Genomic DNA, 27,209 nt, shown 5'->3' with positions numbered 1-27,209 from the left:
TGCTGCTTTCCCACTTCTGTTTTCTTCTGTCAGCTTTGCCATTGATGGACTGCTTACCAAGCCAGAACTAATCACCTCTGACTGCTATCTGTCTCTGTCAATTACACAGTAGCTGCCTCATGCCCTTCTGCCACCTCAAAGGGGTGAAATACATATATCCCACACATGCAGTGCCCCACAACCATCCTCTTCTGAGGGTTCCCTCCATTTTACATTTAGACACATGGCTACATATTACAAAACTCTTATTTTGCCAAGTAAGTTGCCATATAGAAATAGCAGACTGGCAGACACATTATGGGTTCATTCATTAGAACATACAGTATCAGGTTATGGAGATGTGCACTGAGTGGACAAAACATTAAGAACACTGGCTGTTTCCATGACATAGACTGACCAGGTGAATCCAGGTGAAAGCTACGATCCCTTATTGATGTCACTTGTTAAATCCACTTCAATCAGTGTAGATGAAGGGGGGGAGACAGGTTAAAGAATGATTTTTCATTCTTGAGACAAATGAGACATGGATTGTGTGTCATTTAGAGATTGAAAAGATTGAAGTGTTATTGAACAGGGTATTGTAGTAGGTTCCAGGTGCACCGGTTTGAGTGTGTCAAGAACTGCAACGCTGCTGGGGTTTTCACGCTCAACTGTTTCCCATGTGTAGCAAGAATGGTCCGCCACCCAAAGGACATCCAGCCAACTTGACACAACTGTGGGAAGCATTGGAGTCAACATGGGACAGCATCTCTGTGGAACGCTTTCGACACCTTATAGAGTCCATGCCTTGACAAACTGAGACTGTTCTGAAGGCAAAACAGGGATGTGCAACTCAATATTAGGAAGATGTCCCTAATGTTTTGTCCACTCAGTGTATAACATATTAGGTAGAGGGTAGGTTCAGAACACGTGACAGATGGATGTGATGTACATGCCACACAGCAGGCATTGGACAAGGCACTGTTAGAGGTAGGTGTGGAGGGCAATAGGGTGTTACTGCATCTGAAAGTGAAGGTGTTCACATTTCTTTCCAGGAGCCCTGCTACAACAACTACCCCTGAAGGCAACTCAATATTTAAAACAGTCAATATGATAGATCAGACACATGCATGTCCAGTCAAGTTTGCTCAGAAAGATGACAGATGTGCATATGAGTGTGACATCAGTGTGTCTGGTAGAGTTTGGCTACTCAATGGCAGACATCTGTAATCACAACAGTACTGTCCAGAGAGATGTCCAGCAGACAGCTACTCAACATGGCTACCGTTTCCTTTTACTGATCCTGGGTCTGAGTGACGTGGAGTCTGAATAAGTGAGAGGAATGTATGGTGATAGGAGACAGTCGTTTAAACGTTCGTCGTCTCTTTTCTGTTGGATTCTCATCTGTCAAATGTAGGCTACATTATAGATCATTGTGCACATTTGCATATTCAAGAATCGTTATATGGATCTCCTTTTTGGATTTTTCTCCCCTCCTTTTTGTCTTCCATTCAAGGTATTCATTGAGAACATTCCTGTTAAGCTGAGTTGAGCTGCTGTTATCTGGAATCAATCGGGCCCTGCCTCTAATGATGGTCTACATCAAATCAAAAACCCATCAGCCCCACTCCATTGTGAAACCATCTTTTAATTGGCAGTTACATTCTGGTTAATAGTATGATGATTGGAAACATCTAATAGAGGCTCCATTGGGAGCTGCCGGTCTATTATTCCGTGGACGGACAGTTACGGCTGTTTTGTGTTTGCCGGCTTTTAGAATTCCATCGCTGCAACATTGTGAAGAGGTTGTGTACTGGTTGTAGCAGATAAAAACGGAAGTGCTCTTTCCTCCTCAATGCTTCATTTTGATCTCTATCTCATATATTTGATCTTCTCCCTTCCCCTCTCTCCTCCATTTCTCTCCCTCATCCCCCTCTCTCTGTTTCTCACTGTCTGCTTGGTGTTACGTGGACGGAGATGGCTGGCAGAGACAGATCGCTCAGCCCCAGCTTAAAGATGACTGCCTCGTTCCTTCTGCCCAACAACGCTGGATCATGGGATTCCCTCATGGACACCGCACTCCACGCAGACACATCACATAGGATGGAGAACAACAGAACAGGGAGGCAGAGATGAGAGTATTAGATGAGGAAAGGAGGGATGAGAATAGAGAACCAGAAGAGACTGAGTTACATAGAGGATAGTCTAGATATACACTGAGTTTTAGAATGGAATGAGAGACACAAAGGAGAGGTGTGGGGGAGAGAGCAGTGGAGAGAGAACGGTGTTTAGGGGGAGACGGTGGTGGGGGCCGGGTGGGCTTATATGAGTGGGGGGCATTCATCATTATTGGCGCACACCTCCATCCCTTGCTCACCCTGATGTCCCCTCCACTGCTGACATAAATCATGATTTCCCCATAATAGATCCCCTCTCTGCCATACAGGGGAAGAGTGCCGCTCATATCGATTTCACCCTCTCCTCCCTCTGCCTTTCCCTTCGGCTCTGTGGGCTCTGACGCAAAATCATTATGAAACATCACTGATTTGAAATTCATGGGATACTAAATAAAGTTTATTTTTTTCTCCAGCTAAATGTTGATGCATGAGAAGCAAAGGGAGAGAAAATGAGAAGTAACGATATTGAGATTACACAGTGTGTACAATGCCATTATCCTCCTATTGATTTGTGTTTGAAGCACATGTAATGAGAGCCAGTGGAGGGAATCATAAACAGTCGAGGACAGAGAGTGAGAGAGAGGACTGGATGGACCGCAGGACAGGAGAGGGGCTGGTTGACAAACTGAGCACACCCATGAACAGGTTGACCCTGTGAGGCCTTGATGACTCAGTCACACCAGTATCTTTGGTTCAGCTTGGCTGTGATGTTATGACAACCTTTCCCCTCACATCCTGTACTGTAGATAGATGTAGACGAGGTGCTGTTCAAAATCACTGTGACGTATATATCACACAGGCTGATGTCATTGGGTTTTTATTCCTAATTCCAGTTTAAATTGACTGAATCAATTGGTGAGGAAAGGTATATTACATGATGTGTTCTGTGTGCGCGCTGGACTGTACATGAAGGTGTCTGTGTCTGTGTGCTGCTGTTTGAGCCAGTTCGCATTTTTCCACCTGTACTACTTACCCCCCCCAACGTAAACCTTCCGAAGATATTCCATGGTTCTCTCAGTAAATAAACGTGGGGATGGCTGATGTGGCCACTTGATACATGACCAGGGGTAGCTGGCCGTGGCCTGGACAGGATTATACGTGGAGGATTGGAGGAATATTAATGTAAAGAGGGGGGACAAGGGTGCTCAGGTCCAATTACTATGCACCCTGTTATCTTCAAGCAGGCCAAACTGTGCTGAGGTGGAAGGGATTAATGGCCTTGGACGCTGGCCACAGTCCGCCACACCACCGGGCCAATTATGGAGCCATATTGGCTCTCTGCGTATCCACAGCCACTGCAGCAGTCTGGTGGGTGAGAATACTATGTGAAAACTCTAATGGGGGTCAGAGGTCAGGGTGAGGCAGGGAGGGGGTAGGGCTTGGTAGGACGATATAAGGATATTGGGGTGGGATGGGGGTTTACATTGGGAGTAATGCGTAAAACTTTCACTTTTATCTGTTGAGTAAACAACAAATAGTAGACTTTTTTTGACAGATTGGAGAATGTTTTGGTGCATGTTCATCTGGGCTTTTAGCCTGGAGGCTGCACTGTTTAGTCTGCTATCTTTGCTAAACAAGTTTTAATAAACAATGCCCTTTTAGGGTGAAATGAACAACAACGTGTGACACTTTATTAAGCGCATGAATATTATAAAGTGCTAATCAAATGTGACCTTTGTTTTTCAAAGTCAGCTGTGGAAACAACATTAGCACTACAAATGAGTCTGCCAAATTAGTACCTGAATGATTAAAAGTTGTAAATATTTAATTTCACACCTTTCTATAATTAGATATGAAAATTTAATGTGTTAACCAGAAGGCAAAGCTAGACTGTGTTTTACTCATGTCTTGATTAATTACTCACCGGCAAATGCATATATTTTCAATTTACATTGTAATGTGTTTCCTCGTCTTGCCATCGTGGCTGAACATACATTACTAACGGATTACTGAGGAAGTTGCTCTTGGATCGCAATTCATTTTCATGGCCCATGTTGTATGGTTGCTAGTTTGGATTTCAGTCTTAAGTGGGCTGGTGGTAGAATCACTCTTTTTAATATTATTTTATTGCAGTTGGCTAAATCACAGGCACACAGAGTGTTTCTTGGTGGTCTTAAACAAACCTACTTTGAAACAAAAGTATACACCTCACACACATGGTTATGGGATTCGAAAAAGAAGGCACCTGCACCATTGATTTATTTTTATTTAGCTTGGCAAGTCAGTTAAGAAAAAATTCTTATTGACAATGACGGCCTACCCCGGCCAAACTGTAACGATGCTGAGCCAATTGTGCGCCGCCCTGTGGGACTCCCAATCACTGCCAGTTGTGGTACAGCCTGGAATCAAACCAGGGTTTGTAGTGACACCTGTAGCACTGAGATGCAGTGCCTTAGACCACTGCCCCAATGTCAAATATAGTGTTCCAGTATTACGTTTTATATACATAACAGAAGACTGAATTATAGAAAACCATTTGACATAGAAACACTGGATTTTTAATAATAATAATAAATAATAATAATAATTTAATCATCTTTATTGATTATACAATTCTGAAAAATATGAATAGCATTCCACCCCTGAGGCCACTAGGTCATTTGACTGCAGGAAAGGGTCCTGCATGGTCCTAGACCTACATACTGTATGTTGACATTAGGGAACTATTCCTTGTGCAATAAAAAACATTCTTTTCTAGAGAAGCAGTTCCTCCTTCTTTCTTCTGAGTAACAAAACAAAGCCAACGCTTTAGTCCAGGTCAAAGAGCAGTAGAGCAGGTTAGACCCAGCCGGCTCCCAGAGCACCTTGCCTTGTGTGATCCAGACATTTTCTCCTCTGGTCTGGTGCCACGCTGCATACTCTAATGTGACTGATGTTTCCCCTCAAAGTCCTCAGTAATAAATGGAGTGCCATTTTGCGGCCGTGGCAAAGCCAGGCCTCCGTATTGATTAACTCTCATCATCGACTCTCTCCCACTTCCCTGATTTATGAGCCTCTGTTATTTTTACATTAGCCATCAGATTCATCTCCTGGCCTGGCTGGGGTTGGTCGCGGCTGGGCAGCATATGAGGCTAATTCCTCCTGAATGGGGTACAGCTGACAGGCTCTCATTCTCTGTTTGCATGTGGTGTTTCTTGGTCTGGGCCACGTGGAGGAGCACTATGTTGTTACCTTTCATATCATACGGCAGATCTAGTACAGGACAGTCTCCAGCTGTGCACTAACTGTATATTCAAATGTACACTGAGGTGTATAATATATAGTGGTAATTGGTAAACAGTTAATATTCCTTCGTTGCCTGTACATTAATTGAAACATGGTGGTTACTTTAGATCTTCCACTCTCGTGTGTCTCTATTCGGTGTCCTCTGGCGTGATGAGCAGGTCACGGTGTATGGGTCTTCCAATGCTAACCTAACCGAACTGCAAGCTAGATTGGTTTAAGTGGAAACAGTGGTGAGAGGAACAAAAGACGGCAGGCGCTCTGCTGTGGTATAGTAGAGGATCAGTGATCCAGAGGATGAACCAATCTGGTTCCCCCCTGCACCTTGATCCACATCAGGTACATTTATTAGGCATCAGGCTGCTGGAGAGACACTCCCCTCCCTCCCATCCCCACTGACTGGGTTACTTAATGATGCCCGTGTTGAGCTGTGGGTTGAGCTGAGCTGTGCTGTGCTGTGTGGGCCCTAACGGATGGTGGCCACCCCTGATAAGCACAACCTAAATAAATGATTGGAGGGGTAATTGCACTGTGCCATGCAGGCTTTGTTAATAGAGACGACTGTACTAATGAGAGAGGGTGAGCAGAGCGTCTCTCTTTCTCTCTGAAGGACTTCTCTCTGTCTCTCTGTCTGTCTCTCTCTGATGCTCTCTCTCTATCTGTCTTTGTCTCTCTCTCTCTCCCTCTCTCTCTCTCTCTCGCTCTCTCTCGCTCTCTCTTTCTCTCTCGCTCTGTCTCTCTCTCTGGATGACTTCTCTCTGTCTCCCTGTCTCTCTCTGTTGCTCTCTCTCTCTCTCTCTGTAGGACCTCTCTGTCTCTGTCTCTCTCTCTGTTGCTTTCTCTCTCTGTCTTTCTCTCGCTCTCTCTGTCTCCTCTCTGTCTCGTCTCTGTCTCTCTGTCTCTCTGTCTCTCTGTCTCCCTGTCTCTGTCTCTGTCTCTGTCTCTGTCTCTGTCTGTCTCTCTCTCTGTGTGTCTCTCTGTCTCTGGCTAGGTCGCTGTCTCTCTCTCTGTCTCCTCTCTGTCTCTCTGTCTCTCTGTCTCTCTGTCTCTCTGTCTCCCTGTCTCTGTCTCTCTGTCTCTGTCTCCCTGTCTCTGTCTCTGTCTCTGTCTGTCTCTCTCTCTCTCTGTGTGTCTCTCTGTCTCTGGCTAGGTCGCTGTCTCTCTCTCTGTCTCTCTCTCTCTCTCTCTCTCTCTCTCTCTCTCTCTCTCTCTCTCTCACTTGCTGCCTCATTGGTCTCCTTTAATTTTGTGTGGAAATCTTCTTCACACTTCCTTGGTTATCTCGGCTCTCTCCAAGATAACCTAATTAGACCAAACAGGCACTAATGAGATCTTTAGCGGGAATTATTAGATAACTATAATAACACTCTCTTACTAGGAGATAGGTGGAACAAGGTGAAAGGATGATGTCCTTTTGGTAACAGAGTTCACACTGGCAATGTATTTATGGTTGGGATGATAGTTTGATTGTATTGGCTTGTGCAAAAGAGACTTGAAGAAGAAGGAAAGCTCAGCTGTGACTTTAAACCCATACTGGCAACATAGTATCATGGTGCTCTACAGTGTCACTTTTACTTGCCTGTTCCTGGTAGTTTAATTGACTGACATTTACATGGTAGCCGTTTACAAGATCCGAGTGGCCAAGCGGTCTGCAGAGGAGAATGGTTGGGATGGCGTGATGATTTAGCAGAGGATAACGGAGGGAGAAGAGCATGGTTATAGGCCTCCTGAGGAAACCTGTTCCTCCATCTATGTCAGTTCATCCTTTAATGGCCAATGAGTGTCTTTGAGGGGGACATGGGGTGGTGTTTCACTACTTAGCCTGCTGGAAGTGCAATGGAGCTTATTAAACCCGCTATTAGTCAATCATTTCAACGTAATGTGGTCTCGGAGCTCTGATCCAATAGAAATGCTGTTCTCACTTCCTACTTCCTTATTTCTGTCTTTCTCACTCACAATCATCATTTATCTCAATCACACTCTTCATCTCATCAGACAGTTGGTCTAATATAACAGTGTTGTATTTTGAATGTTTGAATTGCCACTGCCACGTACTTTCTTTGTACTCTGTTGTATTCCACGTCGTAGAGTCTTCCTGTTCATTTACTTCACTACCCAAGAGCACTTGTTACAGTATTTGGGTTGTACATTGTGTCTGCTGACATTTGTGTCACATTTAAATGCCAACAGTACAGAACGTAATTTACTGAATATAGGGTCACTTGCTGGAGAAAATGAAATCAGCTTACTCATTGCTTTTGTCTCCAGGCCAGACTTCAGTTATTTCTCTGACAGGGGTAATATGTAATGAAGAGGTCTATTGATTCAAGAAAAACCAGGCTACCTCAGGTCACTATTCCTGGGTAAGCAGTTGGGGAAGTCAATATTATGTGATGTGTGAATGAATGTATATTGTATAGATGTCAGATTCAGTGTCTTTTTGTGTGATTAGTACTGTACAAAAAATGTGAGTGTTTGCTTCATTGAGCTAATTAATATGGTCTGTCATTTTCAAAGGATTGAGAAAACATCTGTATGAAACAGTATGGTATTTCAAATACTGTCTACAATTATAATCCACCTCACTTTATATAATTACAATGTAGTATACACTTCCTAAATGTTGTGAGTGTGTAATGGTGATATATACTGTGTGCGGTGGAGCCTAGAAGCCTCCTGTTCCCGACCCCTGCTTGTCCTTCACATAAAGCCAGGAGAGGGCCGTCGTCATCAGCCTGGCAGTTGGTGCTTTTATATCTCTTGAATTCACCAGGAAATATGGCCGCCGTCTGTGGCAAAGGCCACAGAGGAAGCAGCAGAATGATGAGCGCTTTTATATGACAGGCCAGAAAAGGGGGACACAGAAATATTGATGCTCTGCTGGCAGGCAAGCCAGGCGGCCTGTGTCCCTCTTACCTCTGCACTGGGGAGTGAGGATGAGAAGAGGTCTCTGTCTAACTATTTTTCATGTGTCTAATATATTAACTAGCCAGTAAACACACTCCAGGGAATGCAACAGACTGACAGCTCCCGAACGAAGCTCCCCTGCTGGCCCCATCAAACAGCAATGTATTCCGTGGGTAAAGTTGTCCCGGGATTAATTTAACTCTTTATACACGGATTTCTCATCAGATGCAAGGCAGCTCAGGAAGGCTTGTATGAAAACAAAGGGAACTCTCTTCGTTGGATTTTCTTGACCTCATTCCCATTTTAGACTACTATCTAATATTGTTTTGACATGTGAACTGCTTGCGAAGGACAACGAGTTAGGATTAGGATGTTTTTGATGTAGCCAGCTGTCTGTAGTTTTTTTTTGCTCTTCGTTGATCAACATCTTTGTCTCTGAGATGAGTTGCATTTGTTTTTAGTGTTTTTGCTTTTCATGCCACACAACTGTCTGGAGAAACTGTACACCAGAAAAGGTCTATTGTTAGCTGTGTCCGTCAGGGCAGGTAGGCGCAAGCAATCCATCCTGTTGGATTGAATTCTATTCATCCACTGTCATTATTATTATTCAAGGCGAAAACCAAAGTCTAACATTCCCACTTTCCCATATGAAATATTGTCTTTATGTGTCTCAGACTCACATGAACAGCCTTTGTGGGGAACCCCACCCAATGATTTACTGTGGTGGAGGTGCTGTCGTGGCCTACCCTGCACCGCTACCCATGAACCCCATTCCCCCATCCTCTGTCTGTGTGTGTAAGCACCATTAGCCTGACGACACCTCTCCTCGGTCAAGCACGGGCACTGTCATAAAGGTGCTTGAGTTTGGAATGAGCGTTTCCCAGTAATAGAGGTCCATAGGTCCACATCAACACCGTGGCACCTTCATCCATATGTGGCTTGGTGCAGCTTGAGCTGCAGCATGTTCTGTAGCTTCCTACCACTACGTAGGTGATCTTTGTTAGCGGCCCTGTTGTCGTCGAGCTCTACTGTCTATTCATTTTATTTTACCAACACTGTTTGCTACCGTGTCCTCCACCACGTCTTATTCCTCACTATGAGATGTCAATGCGGAGTAGATTATGGCTATTTAAATCAATTGGGTAATGGATAGTGTGACAGTTGTCCTTCTGCCACTCCTGACCTGCATAAGGAGCCATTCCCCTACAGTCTCATCATGATGGCTGTGATGTGAAGTGAGGCCAGCCATCAGCTGGAGAGTCAGTATTACAGCTACTTAGTGCTGAGTACCACTGCCTAGGCCTCCTATGTGTAATTGTTCTAATTGCAGTAAGTTAGAGAGCCGTCCCATCGCTGTGTCAATGAGACGCTCTTTACAGAAGGGCCCTTATTGTTAATTAGGCAGAATTGAATTCAATAGCCACTACACGTTTCCCATTGATACCGTATGTGTCCTTTAATCACAGGTGTTGTAAAGGAGGAAGCACCCCCCACACACACACTAGGCTTCTCACATGTTGTTCTCTTGACCAAAAATGGAGACATCACTGTCACAGAGGTGCTGGGACTGAAATACATGTACCGGTAGCAGTAAAGTAGGTCATGCCTACAAAAGAATAGCATTTTTCGAGCAGCCCTTACTTCATTACAAAATGCATTAATCAAAACAATCATGTCAAATTGTGTTTTACAATGTAGACCAACAGGTAAATAGGTCCCGAAGCCCACTACAACTCCTAGTCGTAAAAAATGTATTTAACAATACAACAACAGTCAGCAAGAACAAACGTGTATCCAGACGAAATACAAGTAAGCCAGCAAACTGCCCGGAAATGACTTGGTGCTCCTAACCTGGAGTAAAATGGGATGCGAGCAGTTAGGTGTTGCTAAATGGAGAGGTGATTATGGCAGATTGCAGTGGCTAAAGCACAGCATAGTGCACAGTTCTCTTCCGACTGCTCTCTCTCTCTCTCTCTCTCTCTCTCTCTCTCTCTCTCTCTCTCTCTCTCTCTCTCTCTCTCTCTCTCTCCATGCTACGCCGCAGAGCACAGAAAGCCTCTTCGGCTGTAATGACAGTTTACAGAGCAACGAGGCACCACAAACATGTCATAATGTGCTCTAACAACCACAATTATGCCTCTTATTGATTCAGCCACGTATTAAATGGGAGCAGCAACACGTATCGTGAGTGGTTAAAGTTGTTGAACGAAGGGAATCGTTGAATTGCCCTCTCTTCATTGGCACCGGGTGTGTCCCTTATAGCATAATGTGTCTCCAATGTGGTGCAGGGTGAACAAAGAGGGGTGAAAAGTGGCACAACAAAAGCAACAGACAGCTGGACAAAGGCAACCAACATAGAAGGAAGGAAGTGAGTTTTGTCAACAAATCCAAAGTGGGTAAATTATTTTCTTCTTCTTTTCATGGTTGAAGCGTTGGTTGTTTCTGAGAAACAGTCAGACCTTGCTGTCCTTTCCACCTCTCTCCTCAAGCAGAACCTTTGTGCTGTAGTACATTTGTAGGACAGAATTACCACTACATTTCACTGAGCGTAAACCAGTACACTGCTACGGCAAACATTTAGTAGACAGAAATTCAGAGAGCATCATGGTGCTCGCAGCTACTCTCCGCACATTTGTAGGCATCATTTTGTCAGCTGTATTGACTAATGATGAATGCTTTATGAATCAATGTGAATGCTCTGAGAGTGCTAGCTATACAAGATCATCGGCATTCTGTTCGTGGCATCAGTCTGATGTTGATAGAATTATTGTATGCACTTCCATTTGTTGGAACTCTGTGTGGATCATTGACATTCACTTCATTGACTTATTGTGTCTGCTTCCAGGTGTGCTCCTGTCACAGGTGTTAAGATTGACTTATTGTGTCTGCTTCCAGGTGTGCTCCTGTCACAGGTGTTAAGATTGACTTATTGTGTCTGCTTCCAGGTGTGCTCCTGTCACAGGTGTTAAGATTGGTTTATTGTGTCTGCTTCCAGGTGTGCTCCTGTCACAGGTGTTAAGATTGGTTTATTGTGTCTGCTTCCAGGTGTGCTCCTGTCACAGGTGTTAAGATTGGTTTATTGTGTCTGCTTCCAGGTGTGCTCCTGTCACAGGTGTTAAGATTGGTTTATTGTGTCTGCTTCCAGGTGTGCTCCTGTCACAGGTGTTAAGATTGGTTTATTGTGTCTGCTTCCAGGTGTGCTCCTGTCACAGGTGTTAAGATTGGTTTATTGTGTCTGCTTCCAGGTGTGCTCCTGTCACAGGTGTTAAGATTGGTTTATTGTCTGCTTCTGCTCCTGTCCAGGTGTTAAGTTTATTGTGTCTGCTTCCAGGTGTGCTCCTGTCACAGGTGTTAAGATTGGTTTATTGTGTCTGCTTCCAGGTGTGCTCCTGTCACAGGTGTTAAGATTGGTTTATTGTGTCTGCTTCCAGGTGTGCTCCTGTCACAGGTGTTAAGATTGGTTTATTGTGTCTGCTTCCAGGTGTGCTCCTGTCACAGGTGTTAAGATTGGTTTATTGATTCATGGACTTTTGGGGATAAGTCATCGGTGCACCAGAGGATGAGGAATAATGTGTGTACAATATATATTGTCACACCTTAAACTACAGCTGTCTCCCTCAGTGAAGTAAGACCTGCTGCAGTGAGGGGGTTAAAACTGCCCCAGTCTCCTTGTGCTTTAACATGGTCCCTCTCAGGAGGAGTTGGTCACAGTGGAACAGCAGTCTGCTCCAGTACAGTAGCGCGGTGGAGTCACCGGAGGTAGACCTGTTTCTCATTCACAGCATGAAACCGCTCGCTCTCTAATAATGGATAAACAAACAAGCGTGACGACTCTGATGTGTATCAGTTTATAATTTAATTACATTTTGATAGTTAGCACTGTGGGCGTTTGAATAACCGTGGGGGGTAGGTCTCTGTAGACCCCACGCTCTGCTGGATACTATGTTTAGCATACTGCACAAATAGCAATGGCTTTCCATGAAATAAATCATGTTTAATAATCGCACTGTGGCTGTTTCAAGCACCTGTACAGTATTTTTGTGTTTGAGGTGGTTGTGTTTGAAGTAGTTGTGTTTGATGTGGTTGTGTTTGAGGTGGTTGTATTTGAGGTGGTTGTGTTTGAGGTGGTTGTGTTTGAGGTGGTTGTGTTTGAGGTGATTGTGTTTGAGGTTATTGTGTTTGAAGTGGTTGTGTTTGAGGTGGTTGTGTTTGAGGTGGTTGTGTTTGATGTGGTTGTGTTTGAGGTGGTTGTGTTTGAGGTGGTTGTGTTTAAGGTGGTTGTGTTTGAGGTGGTTGTGTTTAAGGTGGTTGTGTTTGAGGTGGTTGTGTTTGAGGTGGTTGTGTTTGATGTGGTTGTGTTTGAGGTGGTTGTGTTTGAGGTGGTTGTGTTTGATGTGGTTGTGTTTGAGGTGGTTGTGTTTGAGGTGGTTGTGTTTGATGTGGTTGTGTTTGAGGTGGTTGTGTTTGAGGTGGTTGTGTTTGAGGTGGTTGTGTTTGAGGTGGTTGTGTTTGATGTGGTTGTGTTTGAGGTGGTTGTGTTTGAGGTGGTTGTGTTTAAGGTGGTTGTGTTTGAGGTGGTTGTGTTTGAGGTGGTTGTGTTTGAGGTGGTTGTGTTTGAAGTGGTTGTGTTTGAGGTGGTTGTGTTTAAGGTGGTTGTGTTTGAGGTGGTTGTGTTTGAGGTGGTTGTGTTTGAGGTGGTTGTGTTTAAGGTGGTTGTGTTTGAGGTGGTTGTGTTTAAGGTGGTTGTGTTTGAGGTGGTTGTGTTTGAGGTGGTTGTGTTTAAGGTGGTTGTGTTTGAGGTGGTTGTGTTTGAGGTGGTTGTGTTTGAGGTGGTTGTGTTTGAAGTGCTTGTATAACAGTTCCAAATGACCTTTGTGTCTTGATTCTTCATTTGGCCAGAGGTGGTTTGTTACATATAAAGCATCCTACCACAAAATGATTAGTTTATCAAAAGTCAATATGATTACTCATTGACAATTATGAAACAGAGAAACTGCGTAGCACAAATAGCAGTAGCCTTCCTACCTGCCCTTTTTTGTATGCATTTTATGTCTGTGTTGTGTGTTGGGTGACCTTCGTGCTGTGAATAGGACTGCGGCTTGCTCCCTGTGCGCTCCCCAGTGTGAATGAACAATCCTCATGCGCTCTGGCAGACATGTTCCTGATAAACCACTGATCTCCCAGGGCACTTCAAATGAGCCTGACTTCATTTGCATGATACGATTTGGCACAATGTGTGTGAGCATGTTGGGGCTAGACAAGCTAGCTAGATCACTGTGGCATTAGATGGAAGCGAGTTACCATGGGGAGGGTGAGTGCAGACACCGAGGGATGCAGATAGTGTGGATTGGGTTCATGTTTCTTAGTCCTCTTATCTGAGAGAAGAAGATGGACATGCTGAAGGCTCAACCAGGGCGCCTTAAAGAGACAGAGTTCTGTCCGAGGTACAGTGCTGGGAGATGGACAGTAGATATGAGGGAATGCATGGTGTTAACATGAAACAAATCTCTCGTGGAAAGATTCTGTGTGTAAACCGAGAGACTCTGTAGGGACTGGATGGGATGCGTAGGATAACGAGCAGCAGTAGTTCTGGTGTTTGTTCTTTTGTCGCTGGTTATTTGGACAAATCACAATTTTGCAGGTGTTAGCATCTTTTGCATTTCGGAAGGGGAGGGATATTTAGCCCGTAGCTTGCAAAGAGAGAGGGCGGAGCTCATTGTTCCAGTTCCGCTCCTCGTTTGAGTATTTCTTCATCTCTTCTCTTAACACGTTTGGACCCGGAACTTCATCGAGCAGCTGACCAACTATGCGAGACATTGGTCCCGGGTTAACCGAGATTAACATGAAACTAGACTCTATAAAATATGTATGGTGATGATTTGTAGAAAAAGTGTATATTATGCATATACCTAAATGGAACATACAGTACCAGTCAATAGTTTGGACACACCTACTCATTCCAGGGTTTTTCTTTATTTGGACTATTTTCTACATTGTAGAATAATAGTGAAGACATCAAAACTATGAAAAAAACCATATGGAGTAACCAAAAACCAAAAAACACATAGGTAGTAACCAAAAATAGTGTTAAAATATCTAAAAAAGTGTTATATTTGAGAATTCTTCAAAGTAGCCACCCTTTGCCTTGATGTCAGCTATGCACACATTTGGCATTCTCTCAACCAGCTTCATGAGGTAGCCACCTGGAATGTTTTTTAATTGACATGTGTGCCTTGTTAAAAGTTCATTTGTGGAATTTCTTTCCTTCTTAATGCATTTGAGCCAATCAGTTGTGTTGTGACAAGGTAGGAGTGATATACATAAGATAGTCCTATTTGGTAAAAGACAAAGTCTATATTATGGCAAATAAGCAAAGAGAAACGACAGTCTATCATTACTTTAAGACATGAAGGTCAGTCAAGCAGGAACATTTCAAGAACTTTTAAAGTTTCTTCAAGTCAAGTGGCAAAAACCATCAACCGTTATGATGAAACTGGCTCTCATGAGGACTGCCACAGAAAATGAAGACCCAGAGTTACCGCTGCTGTAGAGGATAAGTTCATTGGAGTTACCAGCCTCAGAAATGGCACCCCAAATAAATGCTTCAGAGTAACAGACACATCTCAACATCAACTATTCAGAGGAGAATCAGGTCTTCATGGTCGAATTGCATTAAAGAAACCACTACTAAAGGACACAAATAAGAAGAAGAGACTTGCTTGGGCCAAGAAACATGAGCAATAGACATTAGACCGGTGGAAATCTGTCCTTTGGTCTTTGTGAGATGCAGAGTAGGTGAACGGATGATCTCTGCATATGTGGTTCCCACCGTGACGCATGGAGGAAGAGGTGTGATGGCGTGGGGCTGCTTTGCTGGTGACACTGTCTGTGATTTATTTAGAGGTCAATGCACACTTAACCAGCATGGCTACCACAGCATTCTGCAGCGATACACCATCCCTTCTGGTTTGCGCTTAGAAGGACTATCATTGGTTTTTCAACGGGACAATGACCCAACACACCTCCATCATGTGTAAGGGCTATTTGAGCAATAAGGAGAGTGATGGAGTGCTGCATCAGATGACCTGGCCTCCACAATCACCCGACCTGGGATGAGTTGGACTGCAAAGTGAAGGAAAAGCAGTGTGCTCAGCATATGTGGGAACTCCTTCAAGACTGTTGGTAAAACCTTTCAGGTGAAGCTAGTTGAGAGAATGAAAGAGTGTGCAAAGCTGTCATCAAGGCAAAGGGTGGCTACTTTGAAGAATCTCAAATATTACATATATTTAGATTTGTTTAACACCTCTTTGGTTACGACATGATTCCATAAGTGTTATTTCATAGTTTTGATGTCTCACTGTTATTCTATTGTTCTTTCTATTGTAGAAAATAGTACAAATAAAGAAAAACCCATAAATGAGTAACTGTCTCCAAACTTTTGACTGATACTGTACATGATTCAATACACACATTTATGTACCACATATAACCTGTACAGCATATAAAGTGATGAATTGATTGACCTACTACGGGTAGGTAATGTGTGGTTGGTTGCTTTCATGATGAAAGTGTAGGCTACTTTTGACTAGCCCACCACCTTACATCTCAGGTCTCTGTCAGAGATCCCAGCAGGCAAGCCTGTACCACACTCTCCACCCTGTAATTTACAAGGGGACAAGAGGTGCTAATTTCTAGTTTACTGCTGGTGCTGCTGTTGAGACATGGCGAGGCGGACATTGGAGGAGCCAGCCCCAACAGTGATCCACATGGGGCTAACTGGCTGCCGGGGAGGGGGGGGGGCGTTATGAGGGCAGCCAGGAAGGGGGCAACACACACACACAGAGACACACACAGACACACACACACAGTCTGAGGGTTGAACTCAGGGCCAGATGGCCATCATCACTGAGGAGCAACAGTAGGGATGCACTTCCTGTCAAAGTGTAAACCATCATTAACACCCAGTCAGCACAGCAACACTGTGTGATGACAACAGCGTTTGGCAGTGTCTGCAACGTTATAATAAACCACCCATTCTCCTCTATGGAGAAATGGGTACTACTACTAACAGTAGAGGATGAATCATTGTGGGTCTGCCATAACTACAAGAAAGGGAATCAAAATGTAGATGTTTTAAATGACTTCATTAGATTCATATGGAGCATAACAATTTTAAGGTTCAGTTCATGTATCTGTTGTCTCCAAGCTGTACTGCAGGTCTGCATTGCCAGAGGCAAATTGGGTCTCCCACAATGAATCCCAATCATATACACTCACTGACTGTTAGACCATATGCTACAATAATAGACGTGACAATACAGAGGCTGATTGCTTACTCTATTTCACATCAAATGTATTTGTGTTGAAGAATACAATACAGCAAGGCCAATGTTTCCCAAATAACGGTAACCGTTACAGTCATGTATTTTCGCTCCTATTCTGATGGGCCAAAACAAAACTCGAAAGCTGTAAGTGGGTCCCAGTGCAGAAAAGTTTGTGAACCACTGCAGCAGGCTCATCGGTTCATCCACTGCCATACATCCCTCTCTCTTTTTCTGCACTCCCTCTCTCTCTCAGGCAGATGCCAAACTTCAGTGTGTGACACTCCCTGTATAGTGTTGGAGGAAGAGAGAAATCAGCTCTCAAATCATCTCCTCTCCACTGTACCTGGCAGCGCTTCCCCGTCCCATCCTAACACGGTAGCACTTGGGCATGGTCAGGGCTGCTCTTCATTTTCACTCCCCCTAGGGAACAAAAAGAAAAGGAACACAAATGACCTTTAACAGTATTGTCTGGCTGCTCTGTAAATGTAGGTAATTATCACTTAGATAATGGGAGCCTCTTCCTTAACTCAGGGATTGGAGAGAAAAAAGTCCAATCTCCCAGCTTCATCTAAATGGAAATGGGATGAATTTCACTGTATTACTTGAACCACTGGGAGCAGCACAGTGCACCGAAACCATTGTGCTGTCTTTGTACTGGAGCAAGAGTGTGTCAGGGCTCTAATTGTTTGTAAATGGTAGTATTTAAAGCATGAACACAGTTCATTTTATGGACAGCCTCAGTCAGGTGCACATTGTGTTTCTCTGTAATAAATAATGTTGCTCTTGATCGGTGGAGAGAATAAAGAAGTCAAACATCCCTGTTTATTGTGAATAGATATTAGTTGGTATAAAATAAATAGAGCCCACACACTCATAAGCTCCACCACGCACCACCACTAATAAACACAATGTTTGGATCAAGCAAGGATCTTCGTCAGGTCAACTGGGGAAATGACCTGACGAGATCCTTGCAGGATGGAAACGTAGTGTGTTTTATACCGACTCTTTGGGGCTCTGCACCCCATTAAGGATGTGCCTATTTGGTGGCTTGCTTCATTCTGCAGGACCAGTCAAGTTTCAGACCAACCCTCTGATAGAATATTGACCAAATGGATACTATGATGTCAGTCAACAGGCTAGTCACTAAGATCCCCAGCTCAGAAAGAGGAGCCGTTTAGTTTCCCCATTAATCCTTTGTGTCTAAACATTGATAGCCTGAAGGCATGTACATCATTCTCACCCTGGCGTGGCCCCACGAGCCAGGCTGTGTGTGTCTGGCTGGAGAGGAGAGGAGAGAGTGCTGCCAGGCTGAGGAACAAAAGAGGGCTGTACCTCAGGCCTGTCGCCAGGCAGCCAGCCCAGAGCCTGGGACTGGGAGACCCACTCTCCTTTCTCCAGAGACCTCCATGGAGAGGAGGGGGGTGACGGATGGACTCCCTCTGCCTCCTTTCTCTTTCCCCCAACTCCAGCCCCACCATGGGGGCAGGATTAACCCCCTAGCCCTACAATGGGGACACATGTCTCCCTAGCCTCTACCGGCCCATTCAGACCTGGTTACTCACAGTCTAATAAGGATTAAGCTTAATGAGCTGCAAGGAGTTAACAATGAATGAAGAAGTCCTTAAGCAGCCGCTAATTCTATTCTGCTCTGTGTCACTTTTCATCCCCTCCATTCAGCCCACTGTGTTTGAACACAAGGTGTAATCCTCTTGAATACAAAGGTGGGCAGATCAGATGAATTTAGACATCGCCACTACTGGTCTGTGGGCACATTATGTACCGCGGGGAGACCCCGACCTCGCCATCTGCTCCCCCTCTCTTCACCTGCCGCTGACATACCCCCCTTCTTCACCTCCACTCATTCTCTCTATTTCTCCATCTTTTACTTTCTCCGTCACTCTCCTCCATTTAATCCTCTTTCTCCTTTTTCAGACCTTCCCTCGAGTTACTGTTTGAATCTATTCACAGAATATATGGGAAAGAACGTTTCAATCAATGAGATTCTGAGTACCTCTGTGTGTGTCCTGGAGTTGAAACGAATGAAAGCTTTTTCTCATCTTTTAGGATTATGAGTGTAAGCAGCAGAGAGAGGACTGTAGTCTACTGTACTATGTTTAAATCATGATACTGCGTTGCACTTGCACAAGCTCCAGTAACAGCAAAAGCACTTTACTCTACTGGGAGATACTTTACTGTGATATCGGGGCCATAAACTAAAACGCCAGACAAGTAATATCAGACGATCTTGATGTTAGTTGTTTTTTTTTTTATGGAAAGCTAATGGTTCATCTGTCTTTCACTGTTTCTCGGCTGTATCAGGATGACCTTCTCCCCCATCATTTTCTACTTCACTATTCACAGGTAGCCTACCTCTGAACTCGTACAACAGACAGTGATGCTTGTGCTTGTGCTTGTGGTGCAATTCCTCCTGCTTCTAACTCAGTATCTGTTTCTCCCAAAGATCTGGATGATGGCGTGTGCAAGACTAGACAGCCATCAGATAGCATCCAAGGCCGTACAGATATCATCTCCCCATCTCACCTTCGTCTCATCTCTCCTCCCTTCACATCTCTCTTTCACCTTTACTGTTTCTTTTTCTCCCCCTTCATTTGCTTTTTTTTGTGCGAAAGAATTTTAACAGACTCTTGTCAGGTTATTAAACTGTAATAGGTTTTGTTGGATTATGTTCATAAAGTGCTGTGCCCTCCGAAGGCATAGTGAGTGACCGTGACTCCCTCACAGCAATGTACAGATCTTAGCATGTTTATCCAGCTTTTTAGGGAATGGAATCAGGACACCAGGACAATGGATAATGTTCCGCTTTTGAAGTGTTTTCCTCTGTCTGCCAGAGCTATGGTACGTCTTCATGTAGAAATGAATTATCCAGTGAGTGGCAGCACTGTGTCCAAGGTGTTAAACAGCTAGCTGAAATGGGCTAGAGGGGAAAGATATTGTTGATTAAATCCACTGAAAGTCTTAAATTTACAATATTGCATTTCCCCTTTCAACCTATGGCCTACCCGGCGAGACAAATGGCAATTTATGGCACTTATTAAACTGAATATAGAAAGGTTATTAGAACAAGTCAGCTCACAGCTTTCCCTGAGACAATTCAATTACCTGACTAGCTAGAGGGAACCCGGCAAGAAAAATCTGACATTCTTCTTGAAAAACAAGTAATAACGTTTGCATGGTTTTAGGTGGAGACGACTGAGAAGCAGTGGAATGCGTACACATGGAAGAAGTAGAGAGTGATGCCCTTTCAGATAGCAACTGTAAATGTCAAAATAAATCCATTTTATAGAAGCTACAGTACCATGTTGACTGTTTGGAATGTATTTATGTTTTACTGTGCTCACGTTCATAAAGTATTGTTTATATATATTCAATAAATGCTTGGTATTGATTTATAATAGTTGTCAGATTTGTTTGTTTGAATTGCTACTGTCTATTATCAATCCTGTTGCCTAGTCACTTTACCCTTACCTATATGTACATAGCTCAAATCTCAATTACCTCGTACCCCTGCACATCGACTCAATACTGGTACTTCCTGTATACTGTATACCCATGTTACTTGTACTCATTACTGTTATTCGTTATTCGTGTGTATTTATTCCTTGTGTCACTGTTTATATTTTATCTTTAACTCTGCATTGTTGGAAAAGGACCCATAAGTTGCTATTTCATTGTTAGTCTAACATTTGATTTATATTTTGTATCAAGGCACAAGGTGAGACCCAGATGCAGACACAGGAGGCAGATGTTGCAATGTTTATTAATCCAAAAGGGTAGGCAAGAGAATGGTCGTGGACAGGCAAAAAGGTCAAAACCAGTTCAGAGTCCAGGAGGTACAGAGTGGCAGAGAGGCTTGTGGTCAAGGCAGGCAGAATGGTCAGGCAGGCGGGTACAGAGTCCAGAAACAGGCAAGGGTCAAAACCGGGAGGACTAGAAAAAGGAGAATCCAAAAAGCAGGAGAACAGGAAAACCGCTGGTTGACTTGGAAACATACAAGACGAACTGGAACAGAGAGACAAGAAACACAGGGATAAATACACTGGGGAAAACAAGTGACACCTGGAGGGGGTGGAGACAATAACGAGGACAGGTGAAACTGATCAGGGTGTGACATTTTGTTATCGTCTGCATTACCAGAGAAGAAATCATGTCAATTCTTATTCTTACAGTGTACTTTGGCTTCATGATGGCAATATTAAGATGCACGTCTTGCCTACTCTGGGTAGCAGAAGGGTTCACTCTGAGGGGGGATGAGTGTTAGAGTGAGAGGCATTGTGGGATTGATGTGTGTTGTTTACCTGCCGGAGTTTTTGCTTTGTCCATCTTCATCTCCACACTGATAAACAGCTGTGGTCTGGGATGCACAAGCGTACTCCTCTAACGTGCTCCTAACTAAAGCAGCACAGACGAACATTCAATGTAATAAAGGGAAGGACAAACCAAATGTTATGTTTTGATCTTTGACCTGTGACAATACTTTCAGTTGTTTGTGTCATGAGCTTTCCCCAAAGGCCTTGCCTCTTTGAGTTCAAACGCACACATTATCTCCATTGAACCTATACAGGGAAGGAAGGATACCTATCAATACAATCTCCAAATGATGTCAGGGATTGCTCAGGGAAGCTATAGAAGGACAACAAACACAAACAAACCCACACATGCACGCACGCACACACATGTTCACACAATAGCCTTTTTCTAGACCAGGTGAATTGAGTTCTGAAACACTATTGATTTTTTCTTACCTTCATAAATAAAGGCTCAGACTACAAAGGGAGAAGCAGCAGATTTTTTTTTTAGGGCAATAATGTGGCGAAACGCTTCCCAGTGTTGAAAAAGGATTGGAGAGGATATTACATCCAACGTGAGATCCAAGTAGAAGGACTGACACACTAAGATGCTGTGCCGGGTCACACCTCTCTCTCTCTCTGCAGCCTCTCTCTGTTATCTGCAGACAGAGGAGATGCCGGCCTGCATGGCCACTGTCAAGCCCAACTTTCTGTGGCTCCCAAACAAAGCCAGCTAGGCTCAAGGTGAGATGAGCTGAGGAGACTGATAAGGCCACTCCTATAGGCCTTTGTATAGTCCTCTCTTATTATTGTGCAATGCAGGAGAAAGAATCATGGCCAACATATGAATTCTCAACATGAATTCTCAAACATGGGTCTCTGCTCTAGTGCAAACCCAAATGTTGCTAAAGTTAACAAATAAAAGACTAAATGAAAATGAATGAGGAGATGAGGGGAAGCTGACATGAGAGATAATTATACATTGAATTCAGAAAACAGTAAGGACACAGGCTCTTTCCATGACATAGACTGACCAGATGAATCCATGTGATTATTGATATCACTTCAATCAGTGTAGATGAAGGGGAGGAGACAGGTTAAAGAAGGATTTTTAAGCCTTGAGACATTTGAGACATGGATTGTGTATGTGTTCCATTCAGACGGTGAACGGGGTATGGTAGTAGGTGCCAGACACACCAGTTTGCGTCAAGAACTGCAATGCTTCTGTGTTTTTCACGCTCAACAGTTTTCCGTGTGTATCAAGAATGGTCCACCACCAAAGAACATCCTGACAACTTGACACAACTGTGGGAAGCATTGGAGTCAACATGGGCCAGCATCCCTGTGGAACACTTTGGACACCTTGTAGAGTCCTATTTTATGGAATTTGCTGGAATTCTTGGTCTTTTCTCTCCCTTTTTATACTGACTTTAGTTTCAGTGGAAAAAAGGATACCCCAACCAATGAGCATTCAATACCACAACCATAAGTTACCAAATCTACAAACATTTTGGCTTTTGAAAATAGGTATAATTGAGAAAAGAAGGAAGAGAGAGAGAGAGAGAGAGAGAGAGAGAGAGAGAGAGAGAGAGAGAGAGAGAGAGAGAGAGAGAGAGAGAGAGAGAGAGAGAGAGAGAGAGAGAGAGAGAGAGAGAGAGAGAGAGAGAGAGGGTTATAAAGTGTTTGAGGGCAAGGACGTGCACCAAGGTCAGAGGGATACACTGAGAGAGGAAGCGAGCACTAGGGAGACGAGCCCATTTCTCCTCACCATTGTTGTGCCTATCCTCTGGTGCATCCAACTTCATTTCCACTTCAATTTTATCAACCTTCTGCTGGCCTCTCAAGGAGATAGGATACACACTCTGACATGAATTAGCCCCAGATTGACTGATACTGCCCGGCCCAGGGGGATTCATGGCAAGAAGAGCCCCTGGCTTTTCTCCTCCTTTGCTCTCTTTTTTCCCCTCCCCTCCTCTTTTCACTCCTCTCCTTCTGTCTTGTTCCCCCCTGGCTCGTCCTTGTCACTCACCTGTCTGTGTGACATCACCCTTCCCTCTGGCGTGACGGACAGGCGCCGGCAGCATCTGACGGAGTAATTTGCCACGAATTTACAAAACACGTTGCATCAGAGAGATGTCAGCCGGGGTGGCGGGGAAGGCTGTAGCGCTGAGGAGGGAGCTGAGAGGTCCATTTCCATTCATCACCACCACTGACAGATGGTCCCACGACTCATTTTCCCTCTCCCTCCGTTTCTTTGACTCTCTCTGAATCACTGACTCTCCTGTTCTCAAGATCTCTCTCTCTTTCTTTCTTTCTTTCTCTTTCTCTCTTCCTCTCTCATGATGTGTTTTCAGACAGGAGGCACCACTAAACATTTTTCAGCCACTACTAGCTGCTCCTATCTTGCTGCTAGACCTGGAGAGTGGGCACACACTTTTGGGTCCTGAACGACATAATATGTATATAGAGGACTTGTCTTTTTACCTCCCTCCATGTCCTGTACAAACTTCGCCAATACTGTCATCATATCCATCCTGTGCACAAATCCTTGAATCAGAGCCAAATGCAGAGTTGAATCATGGCAGCGATTTGACATAATATCGTATTAATGAACACTCTAAATTCAAAGTCAGCTGCTCATTTCTCGCCCGGTCGCTGATTTAAAGGGGAAGAAAGTGACCTTCTTAAAAACATGCCCTGATGGATTTGGAGGGCCTGTGGCCCCAGGGCAAGCCACTTGTTTCATATTTTTTCAATCAATTTATTATATGATTCTGTGTTTTTGGGACAAGATGGTGGATTTACCTATTGGCTCGATGTGTTTCCTCCACTCTACCACTTTGGGGACAAAATAAAAAGGAAAGAAGAACATGTATCATTTGAAGTTGATGAAACGTTTCTCTGGCCCACGGTGTCCGTGGACCTCATGTTGACCAGATCTGGTCCTAGGTCCAAGGCCACCAGGCGTGTTGATATAACCAGACAAACTAGACATTGGTATACCACTCGGCTAATAGAGTCTCATCATAGAGTCTGGTTGAAACACTCCACTGGTTGCAACGAAGCATTGTGAAAACAGTACACATTAGACCAAATTACTGCAGAAATGTACTCCACCCGATTCATCATGTTTTAACGCTTTAGAGATGCTACTGTGACAAATACAAGCCATGTCATGCCAATCGTGGATGATCTCGGCTTCAATCAACACGGGGAATTAAGAAAATAGAGAAAGAAAATGTCATGATGACACAGTGTACTGAGTGTGGAGGCAAGGGTGTATCAAATTACAGGAGAGTAAACAACAAAATAGCAGAACAGATGCCTGTTAATCCTGGGACTGAAACACATTACTTAGAAACACCACTTTTGCTGTTGAGGGAGTAAACTGGAAAACAAAAGGCAGGTTTTTTACGTCTTATTCGTTCCCTACAGAGAGCCTCGTTACTGTCGATGTTTCTTTCATCTTATATCGAAGAAATGTGTAGATTATCGGTTGAATGGCAGCTTGGATCTGTTCCATGAATGCCGATTCAATGAAAAAGTATTGTGTTTATGTAGTCCTGTATTGATGTCAGAACCAAGGCCCTCTATGCTGTTTGTGTTCGTGGTTTATTCATCAACGTTGACGCCGTCTCTTCTATCTGCTCTGTCGATATTCATTTCCCATCCCCAATCATCTTTTCATGGCTCTGACAATTGCTTGTGGCGCGCCACAAGATTAACTTGGCCTGCATTTCACAGAACAAATCAGGAAATGGCGAGAATTCATCATCGGTCAAATGTTGAATTTGTCACCCCTGAAAACAATTTCATTAATTCATTAATTGGGTTGTTTGATACATTCAGCGTTTTATATTTTGTTGCATCTTCAGCGCAACAACAAATTATACACGGTTTGTGCACTTGATACGGGGCTCATTCTGGTCAAGCATTATTTAAATGGCATTTTATTATTCATTTGCTAGTATGATGACGGAGCATGTGGCCACTGCCTTGTTGAGGAAATGATAGACTGAATGCCACATGCATTTCAACTGCTACCGCTCTATCTGCTTGCGATCTCCCCCACCCTCCCCTCTGCCATGCGAACGCTGAAGCATCCATAGTGAAATCAGGGTTACATTTTGTCGTCTCTCATACAACCTTGTTTGAGTAACTTTACTTATTCCCCACCAGTGTACAGTACAAATGGTACTGCTGCATGGCAGACATTCCACCACCACTTAATCAGTTCACCAATTACAGCTGTGAGGAATTATTTGCTAACTTATGGCTCTTGTGGCTGAGTTTAGGGGACTTTAATCAGGGATAAGGAATTAAGCTTTACAAAAACCCATTGTGATCTGTAGTGCATAACCTATTATTCCTCTGGATGCAATCAAGTGCTCCAACTTAATGTGTACAATATGACTCAGGCTAGTCTGGCACGGTCAATAAAACCATAGCCGTGTTCATCAAAGTCCTCACATTTATTTGTTAACATGCTATTGATTCTCTTCTTACATTGTAAATCACTGTACTATAACCACAACAGCACTAATAGCTACATGTTCTATTCATAGACTCATTTCTAGTTAAAATTCTAGTCTCTGTTTTTTTCATTTTTCTTTTTATAAACCTCAATTAATTAAGCACGTCACAGGTATTAAATTAGGAAAATTAGCAAGTCATGAAATTGCTTCGAGTCTCAGTATTATGTGAAGCCCGCAGGCAATTTCTTTAATTTGCAAAACTAAGGCGTCATTATAGTGCTTTACAACGCAGCCAATGGATTCTTCACTATTGTATTTTATTTCTACCTCCTGAAACACTTATGCACTGTGGCATTATATTCTTTCAGGGTAATTGAACTAGCGCCATGGCTCTGAAGCACTATGAAGATTTAGCAATTTACACTTATGTGCTTGTAAACATGGAGTGCTAAGAAAAGAGAGCCCTACCATTTAAGACCATGCACCATTCTTCAGCTCATAAAATTAACAGTGGTTCATTTATGAGTTGAAGCTTTATGGAAGTGGACAATATTGGCATAAGTAAGGGATAGACCGGCTTTTGCCGTTGTATAATGTGATCCACCAAGAGAAGGCAGAGAGACTGAGAGGTCAAATGTATTTACTCCTCAAAGTCTCATCCACTCAACTAGTGACAGCAAGTGAGCATCCATGCGGTCCTGATTTGCCTCCTGTCTCTGTGTGTGAAAGAGCACAGCGATTCATGTACTCACCCAGGGTGAGAGAAATCAATAGCAGCCATAATACAGGAGGAGGTGTACAGCACAAGCACCTCATCTAAGGGCCCTCTCCCAAAGTCTCCTCTAACCCTGAAATGACCATATTCCATTATGTCCCTTCATCTCCATTGAGGGGATAAGACCCAAGCAGAATTGATTGTGTCTCCACAGATTGGAGATAGCCATTGATTTTCTCCCTTGCTCAAAAAAAGGACACTTTGTTCAGCTGACAAAGATGTCTTTCTTTTCTACCCAGAAAGAGAAACAGGCATGAACATCCTGAGTAGAGAAGACATTGAATATTTTGTTTGATGAGAGGGGGAACACCACATCCGCATTCAGAGTAAAGGCCATCTTGTCGTCATGTTGTCAGGTCATCCGAGTTTACTCATTTCTGAGCATAGAGTGGACAGAGCCTATACAGAATCACCACTCACGTACCCCACCTGTACTCCCACACCATCCCAGCGGAACCCCTCTCCCCACCTGAACTGTGTTGCTGTGGGGCAGCCTGGTCTCAGAGCCATACAAAGCATACTATACATATTTTTGTGAACCTCTAAAACATATGTACTAATGGTGTAGCTACTTTAGACAGAAACAAAAGTAGGGAGGCTGGTTGGGGAGGATGGGTGCAAACACAATCCAAAGTTTTCCTGTTCGAGTTGCTTCGGGTTCAACTATAGCATTTTAGCTAACCCTTCCCCTAACCCTTTTCCTAACTCTAACCTAATTTTACTAACCTTTTACATCAATTCTCCTATCCTCCTCGTTAGTTCTCCTAACCACCAATATAAATTCTCTCCGTAAATTCTACTGCTTTCCATTCATAATGTAACCTAACGTAACATAATATATCATAGGCAATGGTGCAAACAAATTTACGTACCAAATCCTACTAAATGCCCTGAGACCAGGTTGTGTGGGGATGGTCCCCTAGCTGCAGGCAGCTGAGTGGGGATGTCAGGTCAGACAGGCAGGGTCAGTGTTATCAGGCTCTATCTCCAGGGAGCAGCAGCAGTGCTGTATGGAGCAGGCCAAGGAGAGACACAGGACTGGT

The 27,209-nt window shown here is 43.8% G+C and overlaps 1 protein-coding gene across 1 annotated transcript in view; it reads right to left on the bottom strand.

The window, feature by feature from the left end:
• LOC123990596 (histidine-rich glycoprotein-like) overlaps positions 1-27,209 on the bottom strand; it is a 38,706-nt gene that overhangs the window by 5,350 nt on the left and 6,147 nt on the right. The window contains exon 2 of the mRNA XM_046291227.1: positions 12,317-13,170. Within this exon, the coding sequence (XP_046147183.1) occupies positions 12,317-13,170 (854 nt within the window). The remainder of the gene's footprint in view (positions 1-12,316; positions 13,171-27,209) is intronic.

The sequence above is a fragment of the Oncorhynchus gorbuscha genome, linkage group LG02 (genome assembly GCF_021184085.1).
Source record: "Oncorhynchus gorbuscha isolate QuinsamMale2020 ecotype Even-year linkage group LG02, OgorEven_v1.0, whole genome shotgun sequence".
Lineage (NCBI taxonomy): Eukaryota > Metazoa > Chordata > Actinopteri > Salmoniformes > Salmonidae > Oncorhynchus > Oncorhynchus gorbuscha.
The sequence above is the reverse complement of the archived record's forward strand: the minus strand, read 5'-3'. Positions and strand labels throughout refer to the sequence as shown.